The 16240-nt window shown below is 37.3% G+C and overlaps 1 protein-coding gene across 1 annotated transcript; it reads left to right on the top strand.

The window, feature by feature from the left end:
• The first annotated feature begins 3686 nt into the window (after window positions 1–3686).
• On the top strand, window positions 3687–15988 carry rcor1 (REST corepressor 1). Its single transcript, XM_079832726.1, has 13 exons — window positions 3687–4214; window positions 4312–4371; window positions 4911–4991; window positions 6834–6886; window positions 7106–7267; window positions 7553–7671; window positions 7855–7930; window positions 8139–8189; window positions 13348–13551; window positions 13721–13798; window positions 13919–13976; window positions 14093–14328; window positions 14509–15988. The coding sequence occupies exons 1-13, from the start codon at window positions 4058–4060 to the stop codon at window positions 14548–14550; spliced, it is 1377 nt and encodes a 458-aa protein (XP_079688852.1). The 5' UTR covers window positions 3687–4057; the 3' UTR covers window positions 14551–15988.
• The last annotated feature ends 252 nt before the right edge of the window (window positions 15989–16240 follow it).

Below are 16240 nucleotides of genomic sequence, written 5' to 3'. Positions count from 1 at the left end.
TTTACCCCCGTAGCCTATATTCTGCTTAATTGGGTGTTGTTTTTAATAAACACTGATCAAAACTATACAAGTTTTAGGGCTGGACGATATGATGATATATAGCCTTACAAATAAGTGATCACCGGGATTTAGAACGTTGACCTATATATTGTATTTAAAGCGTTCAGAGACAAATTTGCTTCATGTATTTTTCTGGTGTCAACATTCAGGCACATGTATGTCAGAAACACGATTCCAGCTGCATGTCAGTATCCATGGATGATGGATCACTGGCTCTTTGGTAAGCTGTAAGGAACACTAGGCTATATCTAGTCCAACCCTTAATTTAAACTGATAATCGTTTATTTTACTCACTGTAAGACTACGTATTACTATCAAAATTAATACAATTTTAAATATTGGGCAGTTATATTTTGTAATTTTTTCATAAATCATTAGCTAGGCCTACTATTGGTTACTCTTTATGTCTGTCTGTGGGTTTTGTACATTTTTAACCAATGAAACTTATTAAAAACAGTTTGTGACTGAACCTTGCACTGTAAAAAATAAAAACAGAAAATGTACTGGTAATTTTCTGCCAGGAAATTATCCTGTAATTTTACAGAAGTTTCCGTTAACCCTTAAAACACAAACTAATGCAATGTGTAATTCAAAATACAGGTAAAACACCTGTAAAAAACCAATACAAAATTCCTTTATATTTATACAGTACATTGTGCCCTATTTTTACAGACTTTTTTTTACAGTGTGTATCTCCTCAAACTGTCTGTCAAACCTAACTGCCTCAGGAAAGTGGCACGCAATTTAGACCGACTCTGCTTGTTTGCAATGCAAGGGTAAATGAAGAACTGGTTCTTTGAATAAGTACAGCATTTTCTTTACTCAAGAAACACTTAAAGGCTAATGTTTTATATTCGAAGAGCGAAGAAGAGTGTTTGCACTGTTAGCGTGTCAACGTCAGCGTGAAGCTCAACCTCCATAGGAATGAACTGATAAAACGCTCACTCTGCTCGACGCCAGTCGCATTTGTCGTCGAATAATAGACAATACTGTCTCAAAGTTGCAGTAAGCGATTTCTGAGAAACACTTTACTATCAATTATTTATTATAAATAAATTACCCTGCGACATATTAAACTGAAACCACTCAGAGTTTGAAAGGGAAAACAAAAGTTATTTTACAAAAATCATCAAATTGCAATAAAGTGGGAGGGCACCAACTATTCTCTGATCACCTGTGAGCAGAATAGGTTTGGCCTGGCTGTAATGATTAATGCATTATTAAAATATAAAAAAAATTAAATTAGGTTCCTCTCCTCCCTGCACCGTCCATCATCTCCCATGTTTCCTCTCCATCTCTGTACATCTCTGTTGGTGGCATTGTTTATGAAAATGTGCATACGTCTATTCACGTCTAACTTCATTGTTTGCATTTACAACCTCACATGCCTGCTGGAGAAAACATCCACCATACATGTAAAGAAACTACATGTATGACCATACAAGCAAAGAAAGTTGCTTCTCAGATTTTCCTTACAAGCAACCATATTTTTTTTTAATTAGCTCAACAAAAAAAAGCAACATGTGCCCATGATTTTTTAATACGACTTACCTAAAAAGAAGCCCAAAGTTGCATATTAGCAGACTTATAAGAAACTCTGGTTGAAAGTGGATCTGACCGAGCATCACAACACAGTTGTAGCCAATCTGCAATATAGGTGTATTCATTGGGGGGAGGTGCCTGTGTTGCATATGGTGTGTTTGTAAATTTGGGGGCAGAGCTATAAAATAGGGGTGCGATCCTTTTGGGTAAGGGCGTGTTTGTTTTGATGATTTCAAATGTCAACAGCATTTCTCAGAAATCGCCTACTGCACCTTTAAATAGACTGTGTGAAGCTTTTCATCTTTGGAGGTTTTGGCCAAATGACAGAAAAAAAATTGTGCCCACATACAATCATCTTTATAAATGATTAAACTGTAAATTGATAAAACTGCAATGCACTTACTGCCTCAGATGCAGTCGTGATGGACAAAACAATAAAACACGTATTTCTGAAATTCACTGGTCAAAAACCATGCAACTCCTTTCGAGCTTGATTTTTGTAGAATGTTAATAATATAATGACCCTCAAGATCAACTTTGATAACGCATTGTTTTTGGACAAATGAGGTTTCTGCCCGACATTGACAATATATATTATGTTGTACCGAGTGGGGGTTGGGTATTGGAGGACCCATTTTGCCTGTATGTCACAATATGAGGTAAATCTGGTTCAGAGATTATGAGAAATTATCAGATTGTAATCAGACATGTTAATACATATATCATAACCTGTGTAACAATACGGCATATTACTGCAAAACACAATTACTGTTTCTCAATTTTAAGATGTTAAAATGTCTTACTTTAAAATACTTTTAACACAAATTCATTTGCAGGTCCGGTGTGCTGTATTTAAGTTGTTCATCCCACTAATGTTCACGATTTCAAATTTGATGTTTTATACATTTATTTTGACCTGCCATATACACCTGGCCTTAAAGGGATAGTTCACCCAAAAATGATAATTCTGTCATAATTTACTCACCCTCAAGTTGTTCCAAACCTGTGTGAGTTTCTTTGTTCTGCTGAACACAAAAGAAGATATTTTGAAGAATGTTTGAAACCAAGCAGATAGAGCAACCATTGACTACCATAGTAGGGAAAAAATACTATGATAGTCAATGGTTGCTCTATCTGCTTTCTTACAAATATTCTTCAAAATATCTTCTTTTGTGTTCAGCAGAACAAAGAAACTCATACAGGTTTGGAACAACTTGAGGGTAAGTAAATGATGACAGAATTTTCCTTTTTGGGTGAACTATCCCTTTAATAATTACAGTATTTTAGGAGTATACATGCATAAATGCTATTTATTCCTTACAAATACTAATCTAATAACTAAATAATCCAATATTGATTTAAGTTTTTTTTTTTTTTACTATTCATAGACAGTAGAACTTGTTCTTTATTTACTAGTCACTATTCAAACAGTTACTAGTGTTGGCTATATCATCACACTAGTTTGGAATAGACACACCTGTATTTTTTTAGACAGTTGCATTTCAGTTGTTAATCTAACAATTGTTATAGATCTAGTGTCTCATAAATGTAAAAGTAATAACTTGCTATTAACACACCATGCCTTGAACAGTGGGGGTCCGGTTCTCTATGTAATAAAAGTAAAGTGAATGAAAGTAAATGAAACTAATGATGTAGCGAGGTGAATTATCCTTTTTAATTTATTGAGCACACCTCTGACACTTGAGTGTTTTTCTTTTGTCCAAAAGACAAAAAAAATAGACTAGTTTAACTAGAATGTAAAATAAATATGATCCCACAATCTAAAACACAAGCTAGTTTAAGTCTACGGACAATAACTCTCCCCCAGTTTTATGAATCATGAGTTTTATGAAGCAGAGCAGTATATGGAGCAGAGTAAAGCAAAGGTTCAAGAATATCAAATATTGGGCATTATTATTGGCTATGGTGGTTATGACACTAATGCTTACTGGTAATTAAGAAATAAGCAATGCCAATGAAAATATTGACAGGCTACTTGTTATATGCAGAAGAAGTTTGAACAATTTCTGACTTGAAGAGGAACTGACGTTAGCTAAAGCAGGTCGATGAGAGAAAGAGAGAGAGAGAGAGAGAGAGAGAGAGAGAGAGAGAGAGAGAGAGAGAGAGAGAGAGAGAGAGAGAGAGAGAGAGAGAGAGAGAGAGAGAGAGCTAACGCTAGAGCAAGAGCAGCCTCACTGCTAGCACTGCAGCCGTATGTGCTTTTATCGCCATCCAAAGCCAAACTTCACTTATTATCGCGACTGTGGGAAATATTATGCATTCGATGCACATGTTTAAGCCTTCGTAGCTCTATATAGGCAGTTTGAGGAGTTTGCATTAGTGCAGGACGGTGTTATTTGTTTCAGATCAGAGCAGTTGAGCTGAGTTAGCTTAGCTATAGCGAGCAGCCAGCGAGCCCAAGTTCCTCCAAGCTCTTTTGCGCTTCGCTGTCAAGATGCCTGCGATGTTAGAGAAGGGCACCACTGAGATATCAGGTAAAAGAAGAGGCAGAAACTCTGTAAATAATCCAAGCAAAAGTTTTACGTCAAATGGGAACAGTAACAATTCATGGGAGGAAGGAAGTTCGGGTTCCTCAAGTGATGACGAGCATGGTAAGTCACGGTGGTAGCCTCGGTCCTTCTTCACAAGTTCATACACTTCTGATGAATGTAATCAGTCCATCCCAATTGTTCCTTTGTCGCTCTCAAGGTGCGGGCGGGATGCGAGTTGGACTGCAGTATCAGGCGGTTGTTCCCGACTATGATCCCGGTTTGTGACTTTTGAGTGTTGGAAGGTTTTTTGACAGCACAGGGTGGATGGCGTAATAGCCTCAAACACTATTCGTTGTTGGAATAGTTTGTCCGTTTAGTGTACTTCATCTTCTGTAATAGTAATAATTTAATTATTAATGTCGTTGGCAACCTACATTGAAAGTAGTCAGTTATAGATCATAAAGGTGTTAAAACAAAACACTAGATGAAAGAAACTTTTGCTGGTTTATATTTGAAATTTAAGGTGAGGATAATGAGCACCAGATCAGTGTCATATTGAAGAGCGTTCTTTTTTCTTCTTCTTTTTTAAAATAAATATATTATACTAGTTCAAATTTTATTTAAATCATTTTAAATTCCAACCTTTCCCTTTTACCTAATTGTCAAACGATTTGGCTTGGATGTATTAAAAGCTTTGTAGGAAAAGGCCTTTGAGTGAAAAATTGCTGTTAGTAGTAAAGTTAATTTAGTTTGAAATCAAAATAGATGGATGTGTTCTTGTTTAATCCACTAATGTCTCTCTCTTTTTGTCATCAGAAGTAGCAAAGGCAAGCCAAGAGAGAGATAATCTGGGAATGCTGGTGTGGTTTCCAAATCCGAGCATACCAGAGGCCAAATGTGAGTCATTTATGAGGATGTTAATTGGTTGTAGAAACAATAAACAATCATTAACTGTTTTCATATGTAAATATTGGCATTCTTTCTCATTTTATCATGTTACCCAGTGTTATTCTAACTCTTTAATTAAAGCTGAAGTGTGTCATTTTTTTTTGTTGATAAATTGCTTTCTACTCTCACAGCATAAAACGGAGAGCCAGTTGTAGTGTGATTTCCACCAAAAACGTGAATGCTTACAAAATTATAATGTTTAGTCCAACATGGGATAGTTAACCAACCACTTGAAGACAAGGGCCATGTTCAGATAGCCAGTGAATATTCAGAAAGGTTGTGAAGTAGTATTACTGTATAATACCAGACATTCCATCCTGCAAAAAACAATTTCTGGGAGATGGCAACCCCCTGGCCTTATAGAACATTGCATTACAACAGAATATTATATTATATTGTTCATTCTCGTAAGCTGCGTAACACAAGTATTCATGTGTCAAAAGTGATAGTGTAGTGTGAAGAAATAATAGGAAATCCGAATGCAAGCAGGTCACATGAGAAACACATGATAATACCAAGTGAAAACGGTAATGTGTCTTGGCTGACCATTTGTGATCGCAAATGCATCTTAATACCAGGTGGAAACATGGCTTCTCTCTCGCTCACTCAATTTCCAGGATAGGGCATTAAGGACAATATGCGTGAGACTACCGGGCCACCCAGGAGAGGTGGGATGTCTGTAATACTTTCTATCTAGAAATCAAAATCTCATCTTTTTTGGCTTTTAGTATGAATATGTTTGCCTTGAATATGTTGCCTTACTGTTCTCTATAAGCTAGTGTGCTACAAAACAATGAAAAAAGCATTTAAGCATCTAAAACTTAGTCTGACTTTCGCCATTATGGATCAATGATTTTGATGACATCACGCTGCTCTTTTTAACAGATTTTCTGTCCAATCAAAAGCTCTCTGGAATCTAAAGCACCCTGCCCCCTACATTATAAATAGATGCTGAAGCTGCTAAAAGGATCGCTTGTTCACACATTTACTATTTTCTACATGGTGAATGGCACATAGTGCACTATATAGGGGATAAAGAACTATTTAGACTGTGTAAATATGCTTTCCAGTGGGGCGAATGAAGTCTGGTTTCACATTAGTGTCACGCGAACACCACGGCGCGCGCTCACATTCTGTTCTGGTCCTAAGACACAATAGCAAAGAGCAGATCATATGCGCGGGTCGTCGCATACCACAAAACGTATCGGACCCATTTGAATTCTGCAAAGAATGCTATATTGTAAAGCGATATAGAGGAGATTGGGGGAGAAACGGTTAGATTAGGAGGAAACTGAGCTCGACAGCTCTGGCCGAGCGGTGATGGTAAACAAAACGCTATGGGCTATTTTAAAAAAGGGGAGGGGCTGATTGATATGTCCCACCCTGTCTTCCTGTTTCAGTGGAAATTACGTCAACACACTGAATCATGCTGTGTGTTGCAAAGCACTTCAGTGGGTCTTTAAAGAGAGTATGTGAGAATTTTATGTGTCAATTCTACAATTTGCATAGAATATTAGTAGTATGGTATTATGCTATTTCAAAATTCTGTTTGGTGCTTCTAGTGGCACAGAAATGACACTATTCATCTTTAAATATTGGCTTAAATCATTCACACAGTAGCGTTGAGGAGGCTATATATAGGAGGAAATGGTTATTTGAATGTATTAGATATTTGTCATTCATGTAAATGTATTATATATATGTAAAATAAATGCTTATTTTTCAATGGTTTTTAGTTTTAGACATTTCATTGCATTTTGATGATTTTTTTTGTCCTTTTTTTTTTTGCAGTGGATGAGTATATTGCAATAGCCAAAGAAAAACATGGGTACAATATGGAGCAGGTAAAATTATGACGTTTACTTTTTTTGAAGGCACAATCAATGATTTTCAATACTCTTTTGATGCGTCTCATTGTAACTTACAAGATAAGGTAGAATGTTCTTTACTGTTTTAGTTGAATGTTTCTTATATTTACAGTTTCACAGCATCAAACATGAGGTGTGTTTTTAATTTTAACAGTCTAAAATGTCAGTCACGACGTGGATTTCTGTATTTAACAGGCATTGGGAATGCTGTTTTGGCACAAACACAACATCGAAAAATCTTTGGCAGATCTCCCCAACTTCACCCCTTTTCCAGATGAGTGGACCGTTGAAGACAAGGTGCTGTTTGAACAGGGTTTCAGCTTTCACGGAAAGACGTTTCACCGCATCCAGCAGATGGTAAGTGAGATGGCTGAAACCGCTCTCACCATTAAAATAAAGCATGCACAAAAATGAAAGTGATAACCAATCATGAGGAGCCTCAAAAATCCAGTTTATTAATGGACAGTCACTGGTGCATATGAAGACCAAATGGGTTCTGTCAAATCCTAAATTCGAATGCTTAGGCTCAACTACAACTGAATCAGTGTCAGCTTTGATCATAATTAATGATGTATCAATATGGTATGTCTGATGTTTCCATCGCTTATGTGTTTGATTTACAAACCTTTTTTTTTGTACCAGCTTCCAGACAAGTCAATTGCAAGCCTGGTTAGATTCTATTACTCATGGAAGAAAACACGCAGCAAAACGAGTGTGATGGACCGCCATGCACGCAAACAGAAGAGAGACAGAGAGGAAAGGTCAGAATGAAGATATTATTAGGATGCTTGCTGTCTCTCTTTGTGTTTTCTCTGGTTTTAAGAGTCTTGATCAAAGATCGTGCTGTCATGGAATGCTAGCATGGTCTATTTTTAGAACACATTGTCATTGTTGAAAAAGAAATGTCATATTTGAAACTTAGGTTGTTATTTTTTTTCATGTAGTGATGAAGGAGAAGAAAATGGTTGCACCTCTCCAGCGGATGCTGAACTTGAGACAAATAAGGATGAAAAGAAAGAGGTAATATAAATTGACTTTTTCCTGCTCATTATTATGCCGTTTTTTCAGCAATAGCATCTCAGTTATGCATAAGCATAATTAGATGACGGGTTTAAAAATCTAATATACTTCCATGTTTAATGTTGTTATTTTTGTTGAGAGTATTTTATTTTGACTTTTAGCAGTGCTGCTACACTTTACATATTGGGTATCTATTTTGTATTATAAGGGAACATCTGGACTTGAGAAACAAGAATCAAAACCTGCAGTTGTGCAAAAGGTACAGTACTAAATATATATTTTAAATCTGTTTAACTAGGGCTGGACAATAATTCAATATCGATATATATCACACAAAAAAAAAATTCAGTAACGGTGATATGATTTTTAAACACATTTCCGATATTTCGATATACATCTCACTGACTGTCGTTCAGGGCGCAGCCGTCAGAAAGATCACGATTGGCTACTTGCGAGATGACGTACATCACAGACATGCGGCCAGTGCTCGGCAGTAGTGCTGCGAGTGCATGGGAACATCAAAAGCCAGGTGAAGAAATGGCGCTTGCTGATTAAACCGTGTGCGCATCCATCCAGAGCAGCTGGATCGTCTCATGCACAGCACTGACGAACTCGTTCTGTGCTTTCGCCGCTCTATTGAAGTGAAAACGAGCGCCAGGCAGTCGCTTTATCCATTTTAATTTGATACAAGCACAACATCATGTGTACAGTAAAGGTTCTGTGGCGAAACTAGCTGAACCAGACTGAATAGCTCTGACCATGTAAACTGAAGTGTTGAGGTAAACTATAGGCTGCCTACATGATGGCCGTTGCCAGCTATGAGGTCTCCGAGGTCCAGACCTCTGTATTTTTCCGAGGTGTACGTAATAAATGTTGTGCAATAATTTACTAATAGAGTATTGACACTACTTTAATGCTGCAAGGATATCTTCTCATCTGAGCTGCCCTGCCTGCGGTCTGTCACCGACTCACTGCTTGTCAATTTCAAAATATTTGAGATGACAATCAAATTAAAGTAGGCAGGCTTTATGTACACAGAAGCTGCTGCACGAGTCACGCGACGCTTCAGTAAACTGTGCGAGGAGTAAGTAGCTAAACTAAATAGTTCATATTTGACAGCTGTTTTAGGATAGAAATGTTAAACAATGAAAAGACTATCAGCCAGAGCTCAGCTTTAGGAGGGTAAGAGAAGGAGACTGAGAGAAAGTGAAAGAGTGATGGAAATTATGAGAATGATAGAAATGAGGAGAGTGCAGGTATACAGATAGTAGATACAGTAGACAGATAATCTACTGCTCACTAACATGGTTTTTTTGAAAACTGCTTTTTAAAAAAAAAAAAAATTTAGCAGCCTTCAAACATCTTAAAATGCACATATATAGATCAGAGAAATCAATTTTCTTGGGGGACCATGCCCTCCAAACCCCCCAAAATAGCTCAAATTTGGGACCTTACAGGTTTTAAAACTCCTCATGGCAGTTATATATGCTCAGAAGTTGCTTTTTCTGGAAACCTTTTCCTTTGACCTCATATCTGGAGTTAATGCATTTATGCTGTTAATGTGTTGCAGCCTGGAATATTTATTTATAGGCCTACTTAATATTAAAATTGAATATTCAGACAGTATATACTCACTGTATCTCTGTGCTTTGAAGATTTTGTTTTTTAAAAATACGAATTATTTCTGTGGTAGAAAACGTTGTGGCACCAAGATTGGCTACTATGGGGGCCCTTGGGTTTGTTATAGCCCCAGGGCCCTACATGTTCTTAATCCGGGCCTGGGTATGCACGTGATGTCACAGTCAGCTGGAGTGACTGCGGTTATGAATCGTGATACGTTTTTTCTACGATCTATGATCGTGATGAACCGTCCGATTTACACATCAAATCTGTTCCACCATCTGAAGCAGTTCCACCCATGAACATTGTGTTTTCAGCAAATCTGTGCACTTTTCATATTCTTAATCCTGGCTGAAGCACTTTTGTTTTAATCTATATTAAGAATAATATTATCAGCCTACATTATAGTTTAAAGTTAAAGATATTAAAGGAACACTCCACTTTTTTTGAAAATAGGCTAATTTTCCAAGTCCATTAGAGTTAAACAGTTGAGTTTTACAGTTTTTGAATCCACTCAGCCAATCTCTGTATCTGGCGGTAGCACTTTTAGCATAGCTTAGCATAGATCATTGATTCGGATTAGACCATTAGCATCGCGCTCAAAAATGACCAAAGAGTTTCAATATTTTTCCTATTTAAAACTTGACTCTTCTGTAGTTTCATCGTGTACTAAGACCGATGGAAAATGAAAAGTTGTGATTTTTTTTTTAGATCGATATGGCTAGGAACTATACTTTCATTCCTGCGTAATAATCAAGAGCTTTGAGCCGTCCCATGAGTGCAGTGGCGCAAAGATATTACGCAGCTACTGAACGTAGTTCCAAACTAGGTAATTTCCAATGTGACTGGCACTTGGCTGCTCTGAACATAGATATCAAAACACCGGTAGATTCAATCAAGAAAGTGTGTGTTTGCTCAAAGCATTTTGGACCAGACGACTATTTGGAAAACATGGACAGTTACCCGTACCACGGTAGGGCCCTTGCTCGACCATTTGGTTTATACAGTATATAACGTTAGTAGTTTTGTTATAGAGTTCTGGTGAGGAATAGTTTGATTAAAATGAACTTGTGGAATTGTCGGTATTGTTTATCTACAGTTTCAATGGTACAAAATACTAGTGATGTTACGTTCTGTGCCGAGGCTTCGGAGCGTGTGCAGGGTTTTTTCCTGCATTGACAATTATTTGGCCAAAATGAATTTGTCCCGCCAAAGCCTTATTTGATCAGTTATTGTGATTTATGAGTGATGTAGATGACTGCTGCGCTTGTGAGAGGGCGCAGAGAGTGACAGAGAGAACGCGCGCACTCTCTCCGTCTTTAATATGAACATATTTCACATATTACGTTAATCAAAATCAAAAAGTCGGAAGACCGAATCCATGTTGCACGTGACTTTGTACTCAAAAAACGTTGACTCTTTTTTCTGACTCACCAGTTCGAATCTGCGCTCCTCCTCCCTTCTGCCCCAGTCTGCTTAGCCACAATTTCTTGCCTTTCACGTTCCAAAAGCTCATCTTCAGTGTATTCTGGTTCAAATAAATAGAAGTAAATATCTTCTGAATCGTCTCTCACAAATGTCTCCATGGCATACCTGTCAAGTTTTGGCCGGGAAAGTCCCGTATTTTACCCTTCTTTCCCACGGCCCGCCGTCCTCCCGTATTAGTATTTTCCTGTAAATCTCCCATATTTTAACCTGCGTTATTAAAAAACAATAATACCGGAGTAAAAAAACAAAAACATTTCCAATCTGAGCTCTGTAACTAGCCTCGCGATAACTGCCATCTGCAGTAGCCTACAGTATAGGTGTCAGTTGTCGCGAGGTTTGTGTGTGAGGTCAGATGACGAGTGACAACGCGGGAAAAAAACTAAACAGAGACGGATGACGGACGTAACGATAGAGACGGATTAAGGCACTCCTGCCAAAAAAAAAAAAAAAAAACCTTGTGTAAATACCGTGATCAATGGGACAGCGAATTTAGTTATAAAATGTACGTGACTTAATGTTAATTAATTGTTTATGGAACTGGCGTATGAAATCAGTGTCATTTCCAGTCGTGATGGTATTCAGGAAAACAACACTCTTGTTAGTGTGATGTTGCTTAACTGTATCGTATGTTATAAATATAATAACTACACCATTTTAACCGTGTATGTTAACTGAGTTTCTTTGTATGAGCGGCGCTCATTTGTTTTCGATTTTCTCCTCGAGAGGCTGCGCGAACCTCAACAGCACAACCTTGTTAACGTCAGTTCGTTTGATATTATTATCCACTATCGATCTCCACTTACACTAACTGAATGCACAATCATTATTGCACTTTGGTGATTCCCTAGTTATTTTTTGTTTTGATATTTTACTCAGGATACTTGTCCGTTGGGCAAGTAAAATTATTTTTCACTTGCCCCTTCAAAAAATCCACTTGTCCCGGACAAGCGTTCATGTCGAGCCCTGCCCATAGCAATGCAAGTTCAGAAAGGGTATTTAGCATGGTACGAAAGATTGTTACAGAATAGGATGACATTAGACAACAGAACTGTTTGTGCTCTACTCTCATGTAAAATGAACCACTCTGGCCCAGCCCACAAATACACTCCTTCCAAAACAGTCTTAAAGAATGCAAAGTCTGCAACAAATTTGTACAATAACTCACTAAAAGAGTAAAGAAAGTTATGTGAAATGAAAAGAAAAACTGTAAAAGAAAAGCAATATGAAATGAAAAGAATGTGTGGAATGAAAATAAAATGTAAAGACAAGCAATGTTAAATGAACAGAAAATATGCAAATAAGCCTTTAAATAAATGCTCATCATATATACCCTTTTGTGTTTTCATTTGGGCTATAACACCTGTCTTAAAATGTAAGGGATACTGGAGCTTGGTTGGGGTGGTGGGACTGCTTGCGGGGGGCGCCGAAAAATTTCCCTTATTTTCAAATCCAAAACTTGACAGGTATGCTCCATGGTTACAAGGCATGCTCTCTGTGCAAGCAGGTTGTCACGCTGGTTATGTTTACGGAAGTTAGCCTATTTTCAGGCGCTTTGTAATATCATTGCGCCGCTGCACTCATGGGACGGCTCGAAGTTCCTTGATCATTACGCAGGATCGGCCTAGAAAATCACAACTTTTAATTTTCCGTCAGTCTTAGTACACAATGTAATAGGAAAAATATTGAAACTCTTTGGTCATTTTTGAGCGATATGCTAACGGTCTAATCTGATTCAATGATCTATGCTAAGCTATGCTAAAAGTTCAGATCGGCTGAATGGATTGGAAAACGGTAAAACTCAACTGTTTAACTCTAGGGGAGATGGAAAATGAGCCTATTTTCCAAAAAAGTGGAGTGTTCCTTTAATATGAATAAACTGAGTGAGAGTCTTTTGTTCATTTGACGGTGATTTCACATTTCTTGTTTGTATGAAGGCTAAATACAAATGAAAGGTGAACATTAATTTATTTGTGCCTTTTTTATTTCTAAAATATTATACAGTTTTATAGGAGGAGGTTTCATAGACTTGGCAAATTCATTTTTCAGAAGTTTGTAGGTACAGACATCCGTTGTGGGCATTCTTGGCAGTTTTTCTGAGGCTTTTATATAGTTCATATCCATATCGGAATTACATTGTATCGACCGAAATTAAGAAATATATTGTGATATAAATTTTGACCATATCGTCCAGCCCTATGTTTAACCTGTTTTGTTAATGTGCAATGCTCATTCTCTGTACATGTATAAATCTACATCAATAAACATGTTTTAAATCAATCAAAGATTCAAATGGCTCTGTGTTTCCGCAGCCAGCCAATATTGTAGAGAAGTCAATGCATGTAAAGAAGGAGGTACAGGGACTTGCTGGAAGGAACCTACATAGAGCGAAGAAGAAACCTCCTAAAGGAATGCATTTAATCGCTGACGATGTGACGGCAATGTCCAGCAGCGGCCCGGCCGCAGTTAGTGTTTTGAGACAGCTGGATATGGAGCTCATCACCATAAAACGACAGGTTGGCATTTTATTACTTCTCAGGAACATCTCTTTCGCCTCAGTGTTTTATATTTGAGTCTTAAGGTTGGGCTAAAATTAAATCTGACTGACAGTGATGTACTTGGTAGTATGTCATCGTTTAAAAATTAGACACTTGAAAATTATGCAAATAACATCTCTTGTTACAGATTCAGAGCATTAAACAGCACAATAGTGCCCTCAGAGATAAGCTAGACACAGGTGTGGAGGAGTTCAGGACATCCGAGGTAATATTCACATCTTTAGAATTCCTTTCTACCTAACATATTTCATAGAGGGCCATGTTTACCATTTTCACGCATGAATGTTGTTCACAAAAAGATATAAATGTGCTTTGTTCTCCTTAGGCTAATCAGAAATTCAATACCCGCTGGACCACAGAAGAGCAGCTGCTTGCAGTACAAGGTAATTTTGGCCACATTTCTCAAATGGTTGTGGGAATAAAGTTGGATAAAAAAAAATATTTAAATGACAAGTTTTAAACAGTGAAATTCTGGTCAATCCTCGGTTCCCTCTCTCAGCTATAAGGAAGTACGGACGGGATTTCCAAGCCATTTCTGATGTGATCGGCAACAAATCTGTGGTTCAAGTGAAAAACTTCTTTGTGAATTACCGGCGTCGTTTCAACCTGGACGAGGTCCTGCAGGAGTGGGAAGCTGAGCATGGCGTTGAGGGACGCAAGGGTATAGATGAAGAAAAGATGGAGGTGTCATCTGAAGAGGGGACTACCCCGGGGCCTTCAGAAAACCAGACAGAGGTCAGTAGCTCTTCTACTATCAATGTCCCATCACTACCTCTTAATGGTTTTTTCCACCAAAATTCTGCCTTCGATTCCAGTCAGGCTGGAAATTCTTGCTCTAATTGAAGGATGTTTTCCTGCATCTGGGTTTGTTTTATGAATCTCATTTGAGAGTAATAATCAAATGATCTTTTTCAGGAACCAACAGCAATGGAAACACAGAACCCCTCAGTTTCCTGAGTTCTCCAACAGCGGTCAAACAAGCTCAGATCAGTTGATGTCGCAGCTGTGCGTTAGAGGCATTAAGGCTTCAACGGCCTCAAGTGAAGCCTCTTCGTAAGGAACATTCCTCCCCCCAGCCTCTCCAACTTTCACCTCCCTGCTGAACCCAGGACTCTATAACAAGTGTTACCGCATGGGAGCACAATCTTCACCAAGCTAGGAACTAGGACCATCTTTATAGTCACTGCCAACAGAAGTAGAGTTTCTGTCTGGTCTCTACCAATCTGGTGCTCCAACAGTTATGTTATGGGGGGAATAAAACACCCATATACCCATCCCAATGTCGCCGAACCATGAATTGTGGTCTTAAAGTGAATTGAAGATCTTTTGTCTGAAGGAGTTTAATGTCACTTGACCATTTCTTTTTATTGATATATTCATAGGACTTTGATAGTCCAACATCCCTTTCCATTTACCTTTTTTTTTTTTTTTTTATTATTATTACTGTAGTATATTATTTAGTTATATTTTGTTAATTTTATATTTGTTAATTTTAAGTTGTTAGATGATCTCTGGTTGGAATTTTAAGCTATTTATTTGCGTAAAATTGAATTATAAGAACTGCACTGTATAGATAAAATGAAATGCCAGTGGCAGTGTGGATGAAATTGAAAACATTTTAATACCAATTTTAATATTCTTTTAAAAATGAGATGCTTTACAGCTCTTATATTGTTCAAGTGAATTGGTTTAGTATTAGGTCATAATATATATACAGATATGTTTAATCATGAACCCTTGTACATGGTGTATTTGAAATGCAGGTTTCTGTAAGAACAGACACGGCAAAGTGTTGTAATGGAATGGGGAGGTTTTTTTGGGCTTGGATTTAAAAAAAATATTTTCAAACTGTGTTTTGCATGCATGAACAGTTTCTTCTTCATGCTAAGGTCAAGCTTTTCACACTCTTACGGGTGTTTAAACATATATGGATTGCCATTTTAAGAATTTTAAAATAGGTCTGCACATCTAAATTTCTACTATTCCATGCTTGTAGATGTTTTTCAATACATCTTTAATTATTATGCTGATTGGAAATCAACGGTAGATGAGTTCATATTGTTTCTTTTGTACGTTTAATTTGAAAATGAAACGAGTTATTTAAAATACATGCGCATTGTTTTGACCAAATTTTTCCCTCTAATAATTGTAATTGTACCATACATGTGTGAACTCCTTTTAAACTTATGTGTGCAGATAACATGTACATGGTTGGGGTGAAATTCTGTGTGTTGCGTGTGTGGGTGGGAGCTAATGCGGTCATAAACTGGCCCATATATATATTAAACCTAAGGGATTTATACTGTCAAATGCATTGAGTGTTATTCAACCCATATACATTGCATTTTGTTATATTTAATCCATTATAAATCAATAATAAATTATAATTTGTGATAAGCTTGGCAGACTATTGATGGGTAATAAAGCATAGGAATTAGCAAAAGTGGGTGAATCTCACAAATAGCATGTCTGGGTTGTATTTTACCCCAAAATAAAATGAGAAAAAAGTTTTGCATAGAGACAATTAAGCCTGAAGCCATCACAATTTATTTGCTTTGTGATGCATTATTTTCATGACTATGAAGTATATTTTCATCCCCGGTTATCATTCGGGTGGATGAGATTTTTTATATATATATATATATAT

Source organism: Gobio gobio, assembly GCF_949357685.1.
Source record: "Gobio gobio genome assembly, chromosome: 13".
Taxonomy (NCBI): domain Eukaryota; kingdom Metazoa; phylum Chordata; class Actinopteri; order Cypriniformes; family Gobionidae; genus Gobio; species Gobio gobio.
This window is presented reverse-complemented; position numbering and strand designations above follow the sequence as displayed.